The sequence below is a fragment of the Polypterus senegalus genome, chromosome 10 (genome assembly GCF_016835505.1).
Source record: "Polypterus senegalus isolate Bchr_013 chromosome 10, ASM1683550v1, whole genome shotgun sequence".
Classification (NCBI taxonomy): Eukaryota; Metazoa; Chordata; class Cladistia; order Polypteriformes; family Polypteridae; genus Polypterus; species Polypterus senegalus.
Genome location: NC_053163.1, coordinates 117,261,321 through 117,285,270, shown reverse-complemented (window position 1 = coordinate 117,285,270; position 23,950 = coordinate 117,261,321). Strand labels below are relative to the sequence as shown.

The following is a 23,950-nucleotide window of genomic DNA, read 5'->3' as shown; positions in this document are numbered from 1 at the left end:
TGTATTTGAGCAAAGTGACTTGTCACACATAATTATTGTCTGAGGAAAAAATATATTTTTTAATTATGTCAGTACTTATTCTGCCTTAAAATGTACCTGGGCAATGCCAGGTGCTGCTGCTAGTAATTATACAGTGCTTACTTTTTTCCAATCAATCTGTTTACATAGACTGAAATGTAATAAATCATAAGATAATATTTAAGTACTTAAGGAAATTAGTGAGTACATACAGCATACAAACACTTGATGCATATTTATACAAAGTCACTGCGCATGGGAGAAATTACAAAATATTATCCTGTTATATAAAAAGAGTGATTGGGTAGATCCAAGTAACTAAAGCCTTAAATAATCTCGCCCCATCTTATATATCGGAATGTCTGACACCCTATATTCCAAATCATAACCTCAGATCCTCAAATTAGTATCTCTTTAGAATTCCAAGAACAAAACTTAAAAGAAGTGCTGAGGCGGCCTTCTGCTGCTATGCACCTAAAATCTGGAATAGCCTGCCAATAGGAATTTGCCAGGCTAGTACAGTAGAGCACTTTAAAACACTGCTGAAAACACATTACTTTAACATGGCCTTTTTATAACTATAATTTAATCCTGATACTCTGTATGTTCAATTCATCATAATAACTATTCATGGTGGCTCTAAAATTCATACTTACCCCTACTCTCTCTTCTGTTTCTTTTTCCGGTTTCTTTGTGGTGGCGGCCTGTGCCACCACGACCTACTCAAAGCATCATGATGCTTCAACAATGATGGATGGATCAAAAGCCAGAAGTCTACGTGACCATCATCATCAAGTCCTTCCATGAGAACCCTAAATCCAAAGAGGACTGTTTCATTTATGTTAGGTAGATTGCCCAGAGGGGACTGGGTGGTCTCATGGTCTGGAATGCCTACAGATTTTATTTTTTCTCCAGCCGTCTGGAGTATTTTTTGTTTTTTCTGTCCACCCTGGCCATCGGACCTTACTCTTATTCTATGTTAATTAATGTTGACTTATTTTCTTTTCTTACTGTGTCTTTTATTTTTCAATTCTTCATTATGTAAAGCACTTTGAGCTACTTTTTGTATGAAAATGTGCTATATAAATAAATGTTGTTGTTGTTGTATAGGCCAGTAAACCTGAAAATACACCTTGTGAGAAGGATTTAAGAGTCATACCACAAGCACTTCAGAAGGAGGCATCCACCTGAAGCTAAGCATGTTCAGGCTCCACCAATACTTGGATAGGAGATCATCTAGGAATTGCTGGGGTTGGTGCTAGACGAGGAGTTGGTGAGCCCATCATGGGGTGCTTACCCTGTGGTATGAATGAGAGATAATTTGTGTATCACTATCATAACAACAGAAAGAGGTGCCATATTTTTTAAAGACAGACCTTAAAGAGAACATGTACAATCAGTATAACATGGGGCTCAAAATTTGTTTAACAAAAAGTATACTATGTTTAACCCAGTTATCACAAAAAAACTCTTATTTGTAATTTTAAAAATCTATTCAAAATAGTAAATCTATGTGGGGAAAAGTTATATTTATACAGAAGTCCCCAAGTAAGGAGAACTGGTTTATGGAAACTAGCAGGTTTCAAAGGATTTTTTTAATGCCAAAATTGCATTTACGTAGAAATTCTATACTATCAACTTTAAATTATGCTATATACTATGCTTATTTTTCAAATAATCTGGGCCCACGTATGGGTCATAATTAAGTTAGCCACTCCAGAACTGATTCTAATTGTTCTGCAAATAAATGCCATTTTAGGCAGCTTTTAGGCAGTAAAGATTTAGGGCAGCTCTGTTAACAAAGAACATTGGGATGTTTTTGTCAAACTTTCTGTGGGAAACCTAACATACAGCACTGTAACATTTTATATCCAGCTAGGAAGTGTAAAAAGTTGAGAAATATCTGTATTGCAAAATTTGGTTATAGTTAACATAACCAACGGGGCGGCACGGTGGCGCAGTGGTAGCGCTGCTGCCTCACAGTTAGGAGACCTGGGTTCGCTTCCTGGGTCCTCCCTGCGTGGAGTTTGCATGTTTTCCCCATGTCTGCGTGGGTTTTCTCCGGGCGCTCCGGTTTCCTCCCACAGTCCAAAGACATGCAGGTTAAGTGGATTGGAGATTCTAAATTGGCCTTGGTATGTGGGTGTATTTGTGTGTGTCCTGCAGTGGGTTGGCACCCTGCCTGGGATTGGTTCCTGCCTTGTGCCCTGTGTTGGCAGGGATTGGCTCCAGCAGACCCCCGTGACCCTGTGTTCAGATTCAGCAGGTATGTTAACTGTTGGTTAATATATTAACAGACTACGCAACAAAATTTTTGGGACTGCAAAGCCATAAACAAAAATGCTTTATTGTGGAACCTCTTTGAAAATGTAAAAAGAAAAGGGAAGTTACAAAATAATCAGTTACAGTATGTGAAAAATATTGTAATCAAGAATGTAACTTATAAAAATGCGTTTACGGTATGTATTTATGAAAACACATGAAATAACTGTACCAGGCATGAAATGTAAATTAAAAGGATGTGTTGGCAATACATAAAACACAAATCATCAATATATGGTGTGAAATTCATTAAAGGTAGCCTTAATGTTACAGGTGTCATACAGTATTTAGCCTATTTTGTTTTTACTGCAGTGACAGTCAAAAATCTACTTTCACATAAGCATGTAGAAGCAAACTGGAGTAAGATGTTTAATGTTTAATGACTTTAAAGTCCGCATTAACTATTATTTTCTTTACCTATCAAGAAGTAAACTGGTCTTCAAAAATTTTTAACATAACTTCTGAGATAAAGTCATCCAACATATCTTCTTTCCTTCATTGATTGATTCCTCTTTACTTGTTCATGGATCCAGAATCTTCAAAAAAAAACAAAAAAAAAACTAGTAAATGATTAATCACAGTTGGTTTTAGTTGATTAAAACTGTAGTCTTCATTTTCATTTCGCTTCTCTTACTCATTCATTTGGTCAGTTCACTTTTGAAGTCATCTAAGAAACTACTTTCAATTCCTAGTGCATGTATTCAAATTTTAAATTTTATTAGAACTGTCAAATATTGTTTTGTGCGTTTCCTGAAGTATGAAGTTGAACTTTTTCAGAAGTTGAAGTATATATGCCAGGTAACATAACTTCAGGTTCCAATCTGTATATTCGAAGAAATGCACAAGGTCGCAGTTTTTGTTTGATATGAATTTAATTACATGTAGATCTGCTTCACTCAGATCGTCAAAGTCTTTTGAAAAATCTGACATTGCGAATGCACACGAGCATCCGCGTGTATACATTTCAATTGGGGGAAAAAAATGAAATGGTACATGACGCGTTCAGTAACTTCTGCTTTGGGTGAGCGCAGATCAGTATTGCGTCGAATCTGCCTATTTGTTGATCGCCGCGAAATTTTCTAGTTGCTACAGCTGATACAAGGCATCATGATTCAAGGCTCGGGGAACTTGTATAAGGTGTCGCGAACCCTATCGTTTAAAAAACGCTACACCAGATTACAGCGCATTAGTCTGACCTTAAAAACGTTTGTTATTGAAACTCTCTATTTTACAGCAAATGAGGTGTACTTCTCAAAGTAATTGATTTAAAAATCAAGAACATCAAATGGAGTTTTAATCAAGACAGCTAGAAATATCATACATGCAACAGTTACGGTGTTTATATCTCACCGGGACTTTAAGCACTCTTGACATAGTTTGACCAACAATTTAAACAAACCCAATGTCTTCCATCTTTTAAACCATTGTATTACACAGCAATACCAACAACCAGATTCCACTAAAACAATTTGTCCTGTTTAATTTATATAAATACAATTATTGCATTGTTATATGGAATTTTTATGTAAATCGTTTTTAGAAAGTTAAACCTCTTCATCGAAGTCTGTATTTGATTTAATTTTTACAAACCTTTCTTTCATTTTCGACTCGCATCTGTTGATGCTAATAACAAAATGAATTTACCCTTGCACTTGTCACTTCTTACACTGCTTAAGATAGTAGATGCATTCACATATCTATATATGCAGATTCGACAACCTAAACGTTCTTTTAAACGTCTTTTGGATACTGCTCAGATATATTTTTAATTAATTATATCATAACCATTAAAATCAAAACATTAATCTTACATTTCGCTTAAACATGTTTTAGTTTAAGTTTGTTTCAATCTTAACAAAATGTGTGTGTGCGTAGAAGGCTCGAATGGCTAGTAGTTTGTGGAAAGTGCGGTTGCGGAAAGTTAGTGGTGGATGTAGGAGACACGGCTTTCAGGTCAGTACGATACGGTGGCTGTGCTCTGCAATATATTATTATTTCTACTCTTAAAACCCCTTTTAAAGATGTGCACGGTAAGAACTTTGGTGTCGGATGCAAGTTGGCATCCTTTGAAAAGCATAGGAAAACTCCAAAGCCTCGGTGAGCAGAGTTTACCGTGGCCTTCGAGATTTCGAGCTCACGGCTTGATAGGGCCGCTTCATCTGCCGCGGCTTGTTGTTATTGTCGTTACCTGCTGATCCGCTTCCGAATGGGTACTGCTGCATTGCGTTCGGAGTCGGTTTAAGTCTATGATTTAAGTGCAGTGTAGACAAACGAACAACTCGGAGAAAAAAATAATGTTCGGAAATGCGACTCGTGTGTTAATATATACATATCAGGTGCTCAGATAAGTTAGCCTCATCAACAACTAAATTGAGCTCGATAAACATTGCAGCAATTGCCGCGATGAACAATTAAATGCAGTTATTCAGATAGCCCATGCTTAATTACGATTACGTTTTTTTTTTAGTTATGATTAACTATTGTTTTCGAAATTCAACGAAGAATGTTAATAGTAATGCGATATCATGAAAATTCAGTACTGATTTTTATATTGGGAAATGTGTAATATGTATATGTGTGCAATTCTGTGTAATCGAGATTCCTAAAAAAGTGACATTTAACATTCGCGGGTTTAATTTAAATGTATTATGTGTATAATAAAATGCAATGTATTTACTTGAGGAAAAGTAATTGTTAGTTTATGTAACTGAGCTTTAAAATTGACTGTCAGTGATTCTTAATATTGTCCTGCATGTTTTGGCTATTATTTAGAGGCAAACTTATAAATTTATCATAACTTGAATACGCTATGATTTTTATGATGTTTTCTGTTACAGATCAGTATGTAATTAAAAAAAATATATGCCTCCTACTCCTCCAAATGTTCTGTGTTACCCCTGTGTTCTAGGGAGAAATGGCTGATTTTTTTTTTTTGGTTAGCTATTATTAAAAGAAAGTGTTTTCGTGGCATTTTTCCAAATATTAAATTTTTAGATCTCCTGTAACAACAAGACTTGATTTCTAAAAGTTTAATTTTGTTTTTCTCAATGAATTCATCTGAATTAAATGAGATGAACCTTAAGTTGAACTTTGCATATAAATTGTTGGAAATATTGCAAGGAAAATAGTTTTACTATATGCACTGAACTTGTTTATAGCAGTTGAAAACGTACAATATTTCGCTGTCACAGAAAAAGCAATAGTCAATCAAGTTTTCTTATCTTAAATTAGGCGGTGTAAATATTTTTTTATTATTGTTAACAAGGTTCTTTTTGGAACCATTAGAAGGTAAGACATTTTTATAATATTTTCCACCTTTTTTAGATTAGGGAGTGTATAATAAATCTAATCTAATATGTTGAATCTATATTTAACTTAAGATTTTAAAGACGATTTTAAAGACACTTTGATTCATATCATCAACTAAAATTTACACATGCAAATTATGCTTCTGTGGTTATTTTTTCATCGTTTTAAAAATTGTAATGACTGTTTGCTATTTTATTTAATGTTTTTTTTGTTCAGAGATTGATACAGCTAAAGCTTTTTGCTTAGAGTCCAAACATATTTTTTTTACAAATTAAAGGAATACTCTACCCGAAATGACATTTTTTTATATTATGTACCCCATGTAGTTTGCAGTGGTGGCTGAGAAAATATTAATTTCATGTTTTCATGCATTATGAGAGAAAATATAATGGTGACTAGTTTTGCCCAATGACAAATGATGTGAAAACATACATGGGAAAAATGAAAAAAATTCTGACATAACTAATGTTGCATAATCTACATGACTGTTTGTAATTGATTGCTCAAAATGTGTGCTGTTTTGTTAAAATATTAAATCTTCAAGAAAACTCTGCATAAAATTAAGGAAAAACGCATTCCCGTAATACTGTGCATTTGAACTGAAAGGTCTGCCTCTCCTCATTATTCATTGGTCATATGTTCTGTCTTCTGTTTAGATGCACAATATTACGGGAATGCATATTTCCTGTTTATCTTTATGCTGAGTTTTCTGAAAAGTATTAATAATAAGTTAGCAAAAAAGTGTTGAGGATTCAGTTGGTTAACGGATATGTGGATTATGCAATACGATTTTGTGAGAATTTTTTTTCTTCTTCATTTTTCCATGGGCGATTTTGATATTTTTCAGAACTGGTCACTGAGGTAAACATTTTTTTTTGCCTATCTTTACAAACTACGTGGGGTATGTAACACATAAAAAAAAAACATGTTTGGGTGGAGTATTTTTTTAAGGTTATTTGTATTTATTATGTCTTCTTTATTTCTTCCATAGTTTTTATTTTAAAAGTTGTTTGTAATACTTGGAAAAATACTTAATTTTTTACATAAATTCTAGATATAAAAAAACTTTGTTCTGTATTTTGATAGAAAAATCTGCTGTTAAAATGGTTGTTGTCTGTCTTAAGGCAATTGTTTATCGCTTCAAATGGTTTAATTTTTAGTACCATATTTAGTTTCCATCCATTTTTTTAAACCTGGATTGGCATGCTAGATATTACTTACAAGAGTTCAGTTAGCCAAGCTTTTTTATAGCATTTTTTTTTTCGAATAGTAATTTAGGAAATTGTGAAACTTGAAGCATGTTGTCCTAAGATATTTGAGAACTAATGTAAAATATGCCCTAATAAGTATTAAAAAGTTTAACAAATATAATATGTAAATTCTTAAAAAAGTTAACTTTTAAATGACATATATACACTGCTGTCAGAACTGTCTTGTCAATATAATGTTTACATATAGTTTAAGGTGTAAATAACAAAAATTGAAGGATCATAGGATGCAGGTCACAAATCTCAAACCTCAAATTCTAAAATTTGTTCTTTCCTGAAGATGTTTTTTGTTTTCTGCCTATGGCCTGTCATTTTGTGGTTCTTGTTTGGAAACTGGACACATAAATAGAATGTTATGTTTGGCACTGTGACAGTTTAATTTACAATATTAAGCTTTAAACTTTGTGAAACTCCACATTGCTCAATATTGTAAATACAGTTTTGGCTGAATTTGTGCATGCACAGTGGTATACTGGCATCCTGTCAAAGTCAAGTTCTGACTGATGACCATTCCCCCAAAAGAGATACTATATACCTTTTTTTACTTGTGACACTATGTATGATTTTTCAAGTAATAAAGGAATATATAGATTGGCGGATGATTTCCTTTTTTGCAGTTTAATGCAGTAGCTAAGCGTCAGAGTCAATAATGTGTTTAATAAAGAAAAATCTTTAATTTTGAGTAAAATGCATAGTGGAGGAAAATCAGTATCAGCATCACATGAACTGGATGTTTGAAATAGGTAATTACCTGAAAATTACAAAAAAAGGCCATCCTTATTTTAATTAAGAATTAAATGCAAATTAAGCCACAGCGTTGTTTCAGCATGTACAGTATTTCCTTAGTTCATATCGAAAAGTGTAATTACCTACAAACTTTATGATTTTGATATTATGTATCTTGTAAAGAAACCAAATTGGTTTTATTGTATTAGAGCATGTTCATGAGTATTTACAAGATTTAAATGTTGTTAACTAAGAAGACATTTTATAATAACATCTTAGTGGATTATCTTCTTATATAATACGCCTCCGTGGCTGTTCGTTTGTCTGTCCAGGATTCAGCTAAATCACCTGTAGCTCGCAAACCGTTTCACCTATTGACTTGAAGTTTAGTACACATATACTACGTGACGTCTACTATCCGCTTTCAGGGTGATGATTTTTATTACTCTTTTTATTTTATTTTATTGTAGAATCAACTCTCTGCAGCGTGCAGCAGGTCAGCCGTGCTGTGCATGCATATGGGCGCCGTTCTCATTCCCTACTACCTTCGTGGTCACTTCCCCTACCTTTTCATATCTTTAATCATTCTTGAGGCAGATTAAAGACTTAAGTGCCAGCTTAAGTGAAAAATGAAAGAAAACGTACTAAGTAATTGCAACACAAAAATTAACTTAATCAGTTTTAACGCGAAAAGATGCCGACGAAGGAAGAGAAGCAGCGGGCCACTAGGGTGGAGAAATGAAGAGCTGCTCAGGAAGCAGCAAGCGCATCAACTTCTGAGCAAACAAATGCTAAACGTACAGTGAAAGAGTATGAATGCTCAAGTCAAGTGTATTCACTGCATGTTATCGTGCAGTACGCCGTTACTGGTTTTGTATATTTACTTTGATCTTCTTACTGAATATTTGGATGTGGGATGATCTGCTTAAATGCTTCCTTTTTTGAATTGTGATTGTTTGTTTTTAAGAGTACTGTATATAAATATTGATATTCAGAAATACAAATTAGCAAGCAGTATCATATTGTGAAAGGCTCATTAATTGTATGGTTAGGAATGATTCCTTAAACTACAGTACCCGACTCTAAACTGAATCTAATTTGAATATTTCAAATTATTAACTGCTGTTGTTTTACTTGTAGCAAGAATATAAAATTTGCCATGCAAGTTACCCAAACATTTGTTTTACAGTGTAAATGATTCACAATGAATCAGGAAAGTGGGGGAGATGCACAGAAAACCCCAAACTTCCAGTGGAGAAGCTATAAGCTGCTTGTAGACCCTGCACTTAGACGGGTCTCTCAGAAAGTTTACAGATATGATGGTGTTCACTTTAGCGTGCCCGTGAGTATGGCCTGTGTGAGTTTTATCTTCATTTTCATATTTTACATGAATTTCATATTATGCTCTAAATACATTTGCTGAGAAACTCCATTTTTACCCTGTCAAGCTTGGCTGATACTTGCTTAAGCTGTTACCAGCTTTACCCATAACCTTTCTTTTTAAGTATTGAGTTACAGATGTCACATGAACCTTTCTTATACATACACTGTGTTTTACCATTTACTTTGAACATATGTATCAAAACCTTACAATAAACATACTGGTTATTTTGAAATATTATGAAGATCTCTACCACCATCCATTTTCATTGTCCATTTCTGTTCTTATGTTAATTCACAGCGAAATGGCCTGCCTCTTTAGCTGTCATGGTTTACTTTAGGAATTCATGCTCTGGAAAGATAAGAATTATGTGTTCATTGAGTTTTATTTCACATTTTAGGATGCAGGCTACACCCCTGTGGGGGATGTACGTGATCCCCGTCCTCGAAGGATTTGGTCAAAACACAGAGAGCTTAGTTTACCTATTCCCAAATTTAAGGTAACCTTGATGCTCTTTTAAAACCATCTCTTTTTGTTATGCATGGTTAATTTGTGAGTTTTATCTTTCAGAATATTTTTGTTTAGATTGTTGTTAATGTTATCTGTACTGAAAATGTGGATGTTTAATGAAAAATCAAAGTGAAGTAATACTTTTTTTCATTTGTTCCTGTGAAGCTAATTTGACAGGTTTTGGTCAATCCCCTTTTGTCTTGCATCAAAAAAACAAATAAAAAAAATAAACATTAATTTGAGTTTTATGATGGTTCTAATTGTTTTTTTTTTAAAATACAAAATTGTCTTTGATATCAAATTACATTTGTATGTAGTATTACAATTGTACCTGAATCCTAAATAATTTAAATTAATTCAAGGTTTTAATTTTTATCTTTTGAAATTTCTCTTACTCCCTTTCTCACTTGTTTATAATAGCTGGATGAATTCTACATTGGTCAGATACCACTGAAAGAAGTGACTTTTGCCCGACTAAATGACAACATCAAGGAACCCTTCCTGGCAGAAATGTGTCGCAAATTTGGGGAGGTTGAGGAAATAGAGATCTTATACCATCCTAAGACTCGCAAGCATCTTGGTCTAGCAAAAGTGCTCTTTACCACAACACGTGGAGCAAAAGAAACTGTTAAGAATCTGCACAGCACCTCTGTTATGGGCAATATAGTTCATGCTCAACTGGATATCAAAGGTATTCCTAAAAGCAAGTAATTATTTCCTAAAAAGTCCAACAGTGTTTTACTCTGATTAGCAAAAGATAAAGAACATGTATGTGTATGTAAAATATAGTAATTGGTTGATACTTCGGGCTTACTGAAGATTAATTGAAAACAAGTTTAATGAATGGTGAATGTTCCTTTTTCCAAAATTCAGATTTATAATTGAATGCACAATTTGTATCTGTAGGACAACAGAGGATGAAGTACTATGATCTGATCGTGAATGGCTCCTACACCCCACAAACAGTGCCCACAGGAGGAAAAGCACTTTCTGAGAAACTCTTCCAAACTCCTACTCACCTGCCAGATACTGTGAGTGAGGAATGATATTAGAGTTATCTATATTATTTGAACAATTAGTAATAGTTAAAATTTGCCGTTGATGCCTTCTTCTCAGGAAGTCAATAATTTTTGATTTGGAGCGCACAATTAAAACTAAAATCTGAGTGTGTTGTATTATGAGGCAATTGAGTTGGTGACAATATATCTGATTTTCTCCACAAAGTCCATACAACAATAATCTGGTAATGATCCAATCGTTTTGGTCCCTGAAAGTGATGCTGACAAGAAAATCCATATTCCTTTGGTTGCATCTTTCTTTTCTCTTCACAATTGTAATCTTACTTTATTAATCTGCTATATCTAATATACAGTGGGTACGGAAAGTATTCAGACCCCCTTCAATTTTTCACTCTTTGTTATATTGCAGCCATTTGCTAAAATCATTTAAATTAATTTTTTTCCTCATTAATGTACACACAGCACCCCATATTGACAGGCAAAAAAATTTTTTTTGAAATTGTTGCAGATTTATTAAAAAAGAAAAACTGAAATATCATATGGGCCTAAGTATTCAGACCCTTTGCTAAGTATTTAGTAGAAGCACCCTTTTTAGCTAATACAGCCATGAGTCTTCTTGGGAAAGATGCAACAAGTTTTTCACGCCTGGATTTGGGGATCCTCTACCATTCTTCCTTGCAGATCCCCTGCAGTTCTGTCAGGTTGGATGGTAAACGTTGGTGGACAGCCATTTTTAGGTCTCTCCAAAGATGCTCAATTGGGTTTAAGTCAGGGCTCTGGCTGGGCCATTCAAGAACAGTCACAGAGTTGTTGTGAAGCCACTCCTTTGTTATTTTAGCTGTGTAGGGTCATTGTCTTGTTGGAAGGTAAACCTTTGGCCCAGTCTGAGGTCCTTAACACTCTGGAGAAGGTTTTTGTCCAGGATATCCCTGTACTTGGCCGCATTCATCTTTCCCTCGATTGCAACCAGTCGTCCTGTCCCTGCAGCTGAAAAACACCCTCACAGCATGATGCCACCGCCATGCTTCACTGAGGGGACTGTATTGGACAAGTGATGAGCAGTGCCTGGTTGTCTCCACACATACCGCTTAGAATTAAGGCCAAAAAGTTCTATCTTGGTCTCATCAGACCAGAGAATCTTATTTCTCACCATCTCGGAGTCCTTCAGGTGTCTTTTAGCAAACTCCATGCGGGCTGTCATGTGTCTTGCACTGAGGAGAGGCTTCCGACAGGCCACTCTGCCATAAAGCCCTGACTGGTGGAGGGCTGCAGTGATGGTTGACTTTCTACAGCTTTCTCCCATCTCCTGACTGCATCTCTGGAGCTCAGCCAAAGTGATCTTTGAGTTCTTCTTTACCTCTCTCACCAAGGCTCTTGTCCTCCGGTGGCTCAGCTTGGCCGGACGGCCAGCTCTAGGAAGGGTTCTGGTCCTCCCAAACATCTTCCATTTAAGGATTATGGAGGCCACTGTGCTCTTGGGAACCTTAAGTGCCACAGAAGTTTTTTGTAACCTTGGCCAGATCTGTGCCTTGCCACAATTCTGCCTCTGAGCTCTTCAGGCAGTTCCTTTGACCTCATGATTCTCATTTGCTCTGACATGCATTGTGAGTTTTAAGGTCTTATATAGACAGGTGTGTGGCTTTCGTAATCAAGTCCAATCGGTATAATCAAACACAGCTGGACTCAAATGAAGGTGATCTCAAGGCTGATCAGAAGAAATGGAAAGCACCTGAGTTAAATATATGAGTGTCACAGCAAAGGGTCTGAATACTTAGGGCCATGTGATATTTCAGTTTTTCTTTTTTAATAAATCTGCAACAATTTCAAAAATTCTTTGTTTGTCTGTCAATATGGGGTTCTGTGTGTACATTAATGAGGAAAAAAAAACATTTTAAATGATTTTAGCAAATGGCTGCAATATAACGGAGTGAAAAATTGAAGGGGGTCTATATATTTTCCGTACCCACTGTATTTAATTTTTAAGTACTGTTCATCCATTTCTTTTAGTGTATGTTTCTATTAGTGTTTCAATGTGGATATGGGAAGTAGGGTTTTTATTACATAATTAAGTAAAATTCATGTGTCCTAATCATAAAGAATTAATGCCAGTATTTATTAAAATGTTAAAAATACATAAGCTTGACAATTGAAGGTCTGTTCCCAACTTTAAGAACAGAAGAAGGTCTACCAAATCAGGGATTTTCAGTTCATTTCTTGGTGACCTTTCAACCAAGCCAATTACTGCTTCTAATTTAACATTTCAACTTAGATATTTGTGTCTGGTTTCTTTGGAGCCCCTTGAGTGACTTGGGTAATTTAAAAAAAAATTAAAAGGGGGACATGGATAATATATATTAAGAAGCAGCTCCAGTATTTCATTTTATTGGGATCATAAGCTTTTAAAACATACCTTAATTTTAACTTGCCCTTTAGTTGCACAAGTGTGGCATTTGTACCTTACACAGGTTCTAAATCCATTTTTAATTGAGGAACTCAAACCACTTGTTTTCAAATAGTTAATTTAATATTCTTAATCTTAGTAATTTCCATTCTGATTTCTAATCATTCCTTTCCATTGCAGTCAGCCATTTAATTTCTTACAGTGATTCTCTAATAATATAGGGATGTTTATGGTCCTTGATGGCTTGATGTTGTGTGCATTCTGAACCTGCACAGTTTCAAGAAGTTTATCCTTTTTAACATTACAGCCAATATAGGTAAAATGAGTATGGTATTTTCCGTTTTTTAAATATTTCATCACTGTGCACGTCATATTCCTGGCCTTTCTTGATTTTTCCTTAAATACTCGCATTGAAAATTTCTGTTTTGTTAGAACTCTAAAATTCTGTTCAGAAAAAGAGATTGCTGGTATTTTTGTTTTTCCAGGGAAGATCTCCTAATACTGCCAACAAGCATCGTTGTTGAACGATGGCACCCATGTGTTAAGCACTACTTCTCCAGCACTGCTTCTGCATATTCTTTCTTTTTTTTTTTAACTTTAAAATATCCTCTTCTGCTGCCATTACTGATGTAATAAAATGTGCCCCCATGTGTTAATTGCCTCTTTCTTTTAAATAATTAGATTATAATTATGTAAAAAGTAATTACATAAAAAATGTTGCACTTAGTCACCTTACTTCACTACATGTGACGTCAATTCATTTTTTTTCCAGATTTGTACTTCATATTTTCTTCTTACTGTATGTGTTTCAGTTATTAACATTGACACAATAGTTAATCATAAATTTGAGCTGCTGATTCATGATCCTCTTTATTTGCATGTTAGTGGGCTACTTTTAAAATATTTTGTAAGGAATGAGAATGATGTTGGTCGATTTCTGCTGAACCATGGTAAATTTATATAAAAAAGTGTATCATACAGCACTAAATATTTCCATTACATCAAGGTGTTCACTTTCACAAAGCGGCTGGTCTTTTCTAAAGAAATCTTTTGTTAATCAAACTAATAACTACAGAGATATACCAGGTGTGAGAGTGAAAAAATCCTGTTATAAGATGTTTTGTGCATAAGCAAACAATTTGTAGTTAAGAATGGCAGAAAGAGTGAAAACAGGTAATATGCAAGTGAATGCTTCAGCCAGCCCAATACATTACTTAGCTAATCATTTGGTTTTGTGTTTTATTTATTTTTTGTAAGAAAGCATATAACTTTCCATTATGTCCATAGGCTTTTTATTTTTTGTTTATTTTTTTTCTGCCGTGATATCTCCTTTGGTAATTTGATGCTTAAGGCTTCATCACTGCATTCCTCATTGACACTGAGCAAGTTTGTTAACCTGGCAGTGCTTCAGTTTTTGGAATTTATTCACATTTTGTAGTTTAGTTACCACACTGCATAACAATGTTATCTTAATAAATATTTGTAAGTTCCAAGTTAAAGACATTAGCATTTTAATTTTTTTCTTCTTGCTTAATAATTAGTTTGACAATTTGGGTAGATATGAGAGCATGATATTGACAATATGAACATTTTCCTTTTGCTTATGTAAACAAACTAAATCTATACAGTTAAATATTTAAGGTTTTCAAAGAGTAATGTTGTCTTTTTCTTGGTTGCTGCTAGTCTACAGATTTACGGCACCGACCGTCAAGTGATATCACCAGCAGCAGTGTCGTCGGAGGATTTTCTCTGACTAGCATAGTTCCTGTAGCAACCCCTGGAAACAATACTCCTTGCTCACTGGACACCCCTAACTCTTCATCATTTACTGGTCCTTTTACCCCAGCTTCTGGTACCTCTTCACAGGGAGCTACTCCTTACACTCCACGTGGAGGTACCCCATTTTCTCAGGATTCTGCGTATTCTAGCAGGTTAGTATAATGACCTGTGAAAATTGTCTGCATTTGAAAGGTTAGATTTGAAAAAATCAGGTTTCTAATTAGAACAATAGTAATAGCATTTCCAAAGCATAGTTAAACATTTACGCTTTTACTTTATTTTTTTAAGCTTAACAGCAATAATATAGCTCTTGCTAAGGGTTATTCAGCTACGTTTGGTGAAAAAAAAATGTTTGTATTGATGTGAAAAGTAGTTTTTTATTATCATTGACACTTGAAGTAATAACACTGATTTTTTACTGTAACCTGAACTATAATATATACCATTGTAATTTCCTTTACTCATTTTAATATTCTTTTTCTTGGATTTTCTACTATTATCACACTATTCAATAATCTTTCATTTTTTTTCTCCTGTTCTGACAAATTTTGTGATATTATTGTTTTTTTTGCCAAAACTCGAAATAATTAGTTTCCTTTGTTATGTACTTTTTTGTTCCTTTTAATTGTATCCATATATTGTCTTTGCTGAATGTTAAAGGGCAATAATTACTTCAGTGCCAGGAACATTTCATAATGAGCAGGCAAGTGAAAATGGCAGTGAAGTAATAGACTTTAGAAAATTAGACCAACCTGGACAAGAACTGTCCCTTCAGCCTGACAATGCTTCCTAGTCCTATCTGCTTAATTCTTTCAAAATAACATCAAGTCTAGCTTTGAAAGTCCCAAGCATCCCACTTTCAATCACACTACTTGACAAAATATTTCATTTGTCTATGCATTTAGCATTCAGTGTCATTTACACTTGTCTCTGTACTGGTCATTGGTGATCATCAGCATTTGGATACAATTAAGTGAGCAAACTCCGTAGCAAAAAAGAAAGCAGAAAATGAAACATATGCTTTTAAAGCTATGGCAAACAATGCAAATATTTACTAATTTATATTTTTTAAATTTGAAGAAAATAACATAGCATACAATCAACTCGAACTTGTAGAACAAATGACTTCATAGTCAAGCTAGAAAAATCAAAACCTGTACTAGTAATGGCACTTAACTTTTGAATAAAGATCAATGCTATTAGCTGTTACTGTGGAATGTTTAAGTAAGCTATCAGATTATTAATGCTGCAGAATTTAACCGGAAATTGACTAGCCTTGGACTAGTGGACTGCCGATAGTTAAATACTCAGCATTAACTTAAGTTGTTATTTTTACCTTTTTAAAATTAGTAAATAATTTTAGTACAGTTTATATAATAGTTTAATACAGTATATTATTATTTTGTAAGCATTTTATATACCTTTCGTATTGTGATTATGTTGTTTTGTTGTGGTTAGATTGTTTACAAAACTTCAGTGTCTCTCCTTTTTTTTAAAAACTGTTTTCTAGACAAGGGACTCCAGGATATTCGGGAAATACCAGTGGATTTCACCAGGATAATCTGTCCACCATCTCTTCCTCTTCCACTCCCTTATCTTCTTCCTCATCATCGACAGCAGGATATAAATCAAGGCGACATGAAAATAGCTCCTACCACCAGGACTCATCTTATTCTAGGCGGCAGGGTCATCACCACTATTCTTCTAGCTCTTCTCAGTCACACTATCGAAGTAATGACCACCACTATCCCCCATATAGTAGTAGTACTGGACTTGGAGGTGGAGCTGGCTCTACTGGTAGTGGTTCTGGACAGCAGTATGAGACTGGTGGCACCTCATCTTTATACTCCCACCATCATTCCTCATCTGAAAGTAACAGAGAGAGCACTGGAAGCCGATATAGTAGCAGCAGTAGTCGTCGCTCTTCAGAAGGACGCTCTTACCATCATCATGAAGGTGGCTCGTCATCTTATCACCATCACCATCATTCTGATAGAAGAGAGGACAGAGGGTATCGTAGCAGCAGTCATCACCGTTCTAGCCTTGATTCATCATCATCTAGTTATCACCGCCACAGGAACCATCATCATAACCACCACAGAGACTCAGACTATGTAAACAGTCAACAACCGTCACAAAACTACTCATCAACTGATCGTTATCACCAGAATTCCTCCTCCTCCTCCAGTTCATCCTATATTTATGGAAAAGATTCCACTCAGTCAACATGTGCAATAGGTAATGCCCTTCCCCTTTCTTCAAGTCATGAGCAGGCATTTGAACAGCCATCTGGAGATAAAGACTATAGAGTCCTTCCACCCCCACCAGTTCCGTCTGCTTCCTCTGTAGTGACAGCAGTGGCTGATACTACAAGTTACACTCAAGGGAATTCTCTGAATGACTATTACCCACCTCATCTTCAGACCATAGCGGACACTTCTCTTGTAAACTTGCATCAAGATGGCCCAGTGGAGTCCATTGTGTCAGGGGGCATGCATTCAGCTGAAGAGAGGCTGATTTTGTTACAGCTTCAACAGCAGCAGCTCCCTCAGTCTCCAGTGGTAACAGAATTGGCAGCCTCAGTTGTTGTCGGTGGTAATTTATCACCAGCACATTGTCCCTCTGTTTCCTCAACACGGTCAGTATCACCAGAACTGGACTCAACTAATGAAAGTGTCCCATTTGCACACCACAGCAGTTTGGACTCTCGTATAGAGATGCTGCTAAAGGAGCAAAGGGCCAAATTTTCTTTTCTTAGTTCAGATGATGAAGATGACAAAGAAAAGGACAGATCTATAAAGAAAGATGAAGAATCAGAAAAGCAGAGTACAGAAGGGAACTCTTTGTTGAAATTAAGGAGGCAAAAATTAGACAAAGATGAAAGTGCAGAAATAAGGGGGTGCAAAAATGAAGCGCACAAAAAGCCCTCAACTCCCCCTCCACCTGCGCCTGCCAGTTTTGAGGATGTCGTGCCTGCTCAGGAAGACCAAACGATAAATCTGCAGAAGACACCAACTCAGAATGGGCAGGATCAGGTATGATTGCAATATCAAATGTTAACTGTTTCAAAATATTTTTAGCAGTTTCATTTAAATTTTAATGCAACTGTATAATAATTTTTATGAGAATGGTCTTCAAAGCAACAAATAAATACATATATAATAACATTCTGAAGCTTGTTACAGCACTGGGTGCAAAGCAGGAACCAACACAGCCAAGGGAACCAGTCCATTACATTTCTTGTATTGGACGTACACTCACATTCAAGTGGGGGCAAATTTAATATTGTCATTGCTGCTCTGCAAGTGTTTTTAATCTTTACAAAAATAAATAATTGTGCCAGAAACAGAAAACAAAAGTAGTTATTGGGTTAATGTAGTTAAAACGTACTGACTCCAATTCTGACTAAATGTAGATTGTAATATAATCTGTTAAAAATTCCAATTTCACATATGTTAATTTAAAGAAACTGTTTTTTTCTTCTAACTTTGATAAAAGAAATACCTTTTTAATTTTTTTTTTAAGTTTTGTCTTTTGTTTAATGTTACTCAATGTTTGTAACTTCTTTAATAGATAATATAAAAAAGCCACAGTGGCATCACTACTCCTTTATACCTAAATTTTAATTTGGATATGGTGCTACAAAGTAGCCTGATGATTAGCAATGATAAAATGCTTTATATGCTGTATATTGTGTGCTTTGAGTCAATATAGTAAATACATTGCCATTAAAAAGTTTGTGGTCACCCAGATAGTTCCATGCTTTTAATATAAATTCCTACCCTTCTTTTATCTGGATACCATTAAATTGATTACAAAAAATATAGCCAAGGATCTGTAAGGCATTTGTTGCTGTTATGCAGTTGCCAGTCTAGGCCTTTCCCTTCTTTATCCATCCTGATTAAATCCAGTTTGCCCTCTTCTCTCAAGGCAATAATAGACACCTTTTGTATAATTATTTCATATATTCTACAAGAAACCAATAGACTGACATGTTTGTTGACAAAGCTGTTTCATTTTGGTAATTTTTGAACCCAGAACTGAACTTTATGAATGTCAGTACCTTGTAACACAAGTGAGCAAAAAGAATAACAGGTTTCAGTGGTGCCAATGCCGTTAGAAAGATTTCCATAATAATCATCTAGCATTAACACATGACTAATTAAGGATAAGCTAAGTGAGTTTACCATCAAGACACTGAATGAATTGCTGTTGAAAATCAATGTATGAAGCCATATGTGAATAATAAATTAAAAATCGAGAATTTCAGTCAATAAGGGTCTTTCTACACACTAGTAATGCCATGGCTGTATTTTGAAAACAGTTTAATGGTATCTTGGCAAAAATGGTATCAATATCTATGAAAAACATGAAAATTTTTTAATGACCTCTAACTTTTGACTGGTATTGTATATTGGTTTAAATTACAAATAGAGGAGTTGGAGTCAGTGGTACCATAAATTGGTGAGTAGGAGTTGAAGGTTTTGTGTCTTCTTCATCTCATTTGTTTTGTTGTTAAATCGTGATTACACATGCTTTATCCATTTTAGGAAGGCAATAGATAAAGTAGTTGTACAAAAATAAATTGTAATTAATAAATAGAAAAATAAGATAATTGACATAGTAGTAGGCATGGGCAATAATATGATAATGATAACTATTGATTAATCTTTGCATTGTAAAACTGTCATCTCCCTCCGCTAAATACTTGAGTCCATGTCTAAAGCACTATCATTGTGTGTCTGGCAATGCTTTTTCAGAAACAGTTATCATATGGTAAAAGATCCTGACAATTAAATTCCATATATTCATTTTTTTTACTTGTTTAACTCTCCTGGCATTTTTTATGTTTATGGTAAATGTCAACTTAGTTTGTACTTTTATAAGAGTACATGATTGATTAAGCTTACTTACGGTTGAAATAAATAAATGGTAGATGGTTCCTTTATTAATCAATGATCAGTGGCAGTTAATGCGGTATGAGTTAAAATTATGATTTCTGAGGCATTTTTTTATGTTCCGAGTGCCATTCTTTAGTTGTCTTTGGCAATGCACACTTCCCTCTAATCCAGGTACAGCTTTTCAGCATGTCCTAGTGTCTTTTCTCATTGGCTTAAGTATTGGGAGAGACTGTCCAAGTCGACAAAAAGACTTTAATTACTTTAATCTAAAATTTTATTCCTCAGTTCCTCACTTTTCCTCAGAAAAGTAAACAGATTGACTTTATTATAACTGTGTTTTGTGGGTGTAAATAGTGCATGTTCTGAATGCAGGAAGGACTAAGTCAGTATTAATTACAATTTTATGTAACATAAACAAGTGGCATTGCTCATTGTTGCATTCAGAAATGTGAATATAATCATGATACTGCAGAAATATGAGGGAGGACCCAAAAATACCAGAAATTGTTTACAAAAACAAAAAAAAAAGCTTAAATACAAAACATATTTTAATTTCCTTTTAGTCATCTTCAAAATACTCTTCTTCTGTGTCTCTCTTTTCTCTCTCTCTTTTTTTTTTTTTTGGTTGGACTTCTTCCACGGTGGAAAATCTTTTTTCAAATCCAGGTGATTCAAAGCAACAACCACATTGTCTTTGGTCAAAAACTTTTTGACGACATGGTGCATGCACGTTTGTTGCCACAGTGCAAAATTGTATTTTGGGTGCACCACTGCTACACATATTTTTTTGCTGATGCTTTTCCGTAGATCCTACAACAGTTCAGTGAAATGTAGCTGATTAAAAGTCTTTCCATGGGTAACAAACTCTTTATGAGCAAGTCTGTGAACATTGTGTTCATTGTCTCTCGAAAATCTGCTGTGGTGGCTTGGAGAAAAAAGTCAACTACAGTATGTCACCTGCATAACTGCAGAGTAAACACCAGAAATATGCAATCAGTTAGCTCTGTACAGAGCCACTCAGCTAAATGATTAAACAGACTATAGGCATATTTGAGAACTACATCCCACTCTTGTGCTATTTTCTGATTCTGGAAATATTTGGGTCCCCGCTTATATATATTAAAGCATAATTGCAGTAGGTATGCAAATTTTAGAACATATTTTATAAGTGAAACAAGATTTAGTAACTGATTTGTTGTTACTATAATTCATGGATACTTAGACTTTTTCACTCATATATTGTTATTTGGGTACATTGAATGCAAATTTTTTAAGAGCTTTGCTGATTACAGATCTCTGCTTATAGACTTTGGAAATGAGAATTGAGATAAGGATATTTACTTTTAAAAAAGTTACAAATGGCCTATTACTTTGAAGTCTTTTTTGTGCTTTTACGGTCTGTTGGGTTGGCATTTTTTTTATAATTATAGTTTGAGCATCTGCATAAGTGGAGTGGTATTCAAATAAATGAAAAGTCATGCTATTCAGTCTCTTTCTCATTTTTACTTACACTTTCAACATGACATGTGTCTTTATTTCTGATTAATATTATGATGAGCTATTTTCAACCTCAGTTGATTTCCGGGCTTAGGATCAGATGTTTCAATTGATAGCTTGGAAAAATCAATATAGATCCATGCAGACGGGCATTATTCCTTCAAGTGTCTTCTGTATTTGTTCCTGATAATATTAAATCTGTACACATCCCTTTTCACAAACAACACTGCCTAAAGTTATGTTTTCTGAATATTAAGGTAGAAGGTTGAACTGCTAGTATTAATAGTATTAACCAGATTGTATACAAAGGAGGCAGCTAGATGTTACCTGGCTTGCTTTAAGTGCATCCATTCCCTCAAAGTACACTTCAGTTTAACAGAGTATGTATCATACTTCTCTAAATTTATGTCACTGAGAATTTTTTCTCCAAAATGAGAATGCCTTGCTTTACCTTAGGCCAAGTAGATGCATCAAAGCTCAGAAAATTGCCATGTGTATTTAAAGATGCATATAGTACACATAACTGAAAAATCAAAGCTCTTAATATGTCCTATTTTTCCTTCATTGGCATTAGCATGAGGAAGTGCTGTTGACCTATACTTACCACGGCTTCTCAAGTAACAGTATGAACTGTTTGACAGCTACCATAAGCTCATCTTTACACAGTCAATGAGTTGTTCACACTAAAATGCGATAGGTGTTTGTGGCAGAATACTGCCAGTATCTAGTAAAGTAGAAAAGAAGCAATGAAAACACTCTGTAGATGCTTTTCTTGTCTAAAATTGATGAGACCTACTCTTTAATTGCTGGAAAAAGCCTCAATATTTTTCCAGGTTTTCGTGTTTTAAAGCACACTACCAGAGGCATCAGACCTCACTACCAGATCCCATTTTGCAAACTTAATTTCTTTCTCATCATAAACACACTCCAACACATCCATTTTCTTTGAAGTGCCTTTCTGAAAGAAATAATTGACAAGTTTAACAATGCTGTAAGTCTGTAATTATGTTGTAAGTCTCCTTGGATAAAAGCATTAGCCAAATAAGTAAATTTAAATATAAAAATAGCCTTTTTTTCTTTCCATAACTTCAACATAGCTCTTGTTCCCTGGATGACTAAAGTTTTAGCTCCTGATTAGTAAAGATTGTTTCTGTTTGCAGGATGGATGTATACATTACAAACAGCACCACATTTTAGAACACTAGTCATTAGCCTTTAATTCTTTTCGTGTTTGAGACGGAAATTACGTATGACCACGCAAAACAGAAATTACGTTTATAATACAGGAACTAATCACTTCGTTCGTGGACGCCATTTTTATATCGTCTTTACGAATTGTTATTTGTGTGAGAGTTATTTCACTAATATTGAAAAGAACTAAACACAAACACGCCGATCTATCCCATAGAAGTGTGCCCCCACGTTGCCCTCTCCCAGCCCTTCTCTCTGGATTCCAGCGCTGAGCCGTCCGCTGCCAGGCGTGTTCTGACAGAGAAGTTTTATTTATTCGTCACGCGACTGTCGCGGAAACTGCCGCATTATAACTTTTTTTTAATTGGCAGAACTTGATAGTAGAAGAGATGGGGAAAACAGCTTTGCGTCTTTCTACTTTTTAACTGTGCCGAGCTGTAAACAATATGAAGATGACACCGCCTTCAGCGGTGAGGGGTCGTGAGAACAAAGTGGACGCTGGGAGGAGCGGAATGTCGGGCTGCTCCGCTGGGTCGAGAGTTTCTCAGTTTTGGGCGGCGTCCTCTCTTCTCGCACTGTTTGTGAAACTTCGAGTCCCCCTCGGCTCATGGTAGAGTGGAAATCTTTGCGAATGAGTGTGATCGGCACCATCAAAGCAAAACTCTCTTTGTAAATTACGCTGCACGACTATTTACTGTCCCTGAAGGTGAGTTCAGGTCACTAAGACCCCGCAACATTCAAGGTTGCTTTTGTGATGAATTCTTTTAAGATGATGGAGGGTTTACATCTAAGAAGATGTACCGACCTCTTTGTGTTAAGTTTTGGACTTGGGGGAATTGTTTGGACCTTCTGCCTGTTAAGCACATCTCTCAGAATAATTTTTCTCTGAAATCACAGGCACGTAGTGCAAGGTTGTCAGGCAGAAATTTGCAGGATCGCATAGAAAATAATTTCTATACCACAGCGGTCGTGTAGCGCTTTTCACAAGGAATCTGCTACCGAGAGATGATCCAGATACATTTAAGCTGCTGTTAGTGCTACTTACCTGTTGTGTTATAGCGCCTTTAAAATGTACTTTTCCCGAAAGCACTTCAGTACTGCTCAGTGTATCTTTACTTCTTACATGTTAATGTTTTACTGTTTCATAATTTATATACTACATTTTATTTTTTTCCCTTGCACTCAGTGAGCGAAGCCACTGGGTAATCAGCTAGTGTGTGTGTGTGTGTATATATATATATATGTGTGTGTGTGTGTGTGTGTGTGTATATATATATATATATATATATATATATATATATATATATATATATATATATATATATATATATATATACTAGAGAATTCAACATGCAGGAGAAGTAGTGTGTTAAAGAAGTTATGAAAAAGAAAAGGAAATATTTTAAAAATAACGTAACATGATTGTTAATGTAATTATTTTGTCATTGATATGAGTGTTGTTGTCATATCTCTCTCTCTCTCTCTCTCTCTATATCTCTATATATATATATATATATATATATATATATATATATATATATACACATAACAAAATACCTGCTTTGGCAGCAGAGAAGTAAAAAGAAAAGGAAACATTTTAATAATAACGTAACATAATTGACAATATA

General features: G+C 34.9%; 1 protein-coding gene and 1 long non-coding RNA gene across 5 annotated transcripts in view; one reads left to right on the top strand and one right to left on the bottom strand.

Moving 5' to 3' along the window:
- Window positions 1-1,043: 1,043 nt before the first annotated feature.
- On the bottom strand, window positions 1,044-3,767 carry LOC120537460. 2 transcript variants are annotated; one of them, XR_005635327.1, is made up of 3 exons: window positions 3,691-3,767; window positions 2,758-2,876; window positions 1,044-1,316 (listed from the first exon to the last, which is right to left on the bottom strand). It is a non-coding gene; the product is annotated as an uncharacterized LOC120537460 (long non-coding RNA). The 2 variants fall into 2 exon arrangements; XR_005635328.1 differs by having other exon boundaries at window positions 3,662-3,760.
- Window positions 3,768-4,234: 467 nt separating this feature from the next.
- The window catches only part of setd1a (SET domain containing 1A, histone lysine methyltransferase), a 90,059-nt gene continuing 70,343 nt past the window's right edge, over window positions 4,235-23,950 (top strand). Inside the window, exons 1-7 of one of the 3 annotated variants that reach the window (XM_039766409.1) lie at window positions 4,235-4,293; window positions 8,833-9,000; window positions 9,425-9,523; window positions 9,955-10,225; window positions 10,441-10,565; window positions 14,638-14,885; window positions 16,244-17,768. In XM_039766409.1, coding sequence (XP_039622343.1) covers window positions 8,848-9,000; window positions 9,425-9,523; window positions 9,955-10,225; window positions 10,441-10,565; window positions 14,638-14,885; window positions 16,244-17,768 — 2,421 coding nt within the window. In that variant the 5' untranslated portion in view covers window positions 4,235-4,293; window positions 8,833-8,847. Of the gene's footprint in view, window positions 4,371-8,832; window positions 9,001-9,424; window positions 9,524-9,954; window positions 10,226-10,440; window positions 10,566-14,637; window positions 14,886-16,243; window positions 17,769-23,950 lie in introns of those variants that run through there. The other 2 variants (XM_039766410.1, XM_039766411.1) reach the window with 2 other exon arrangements.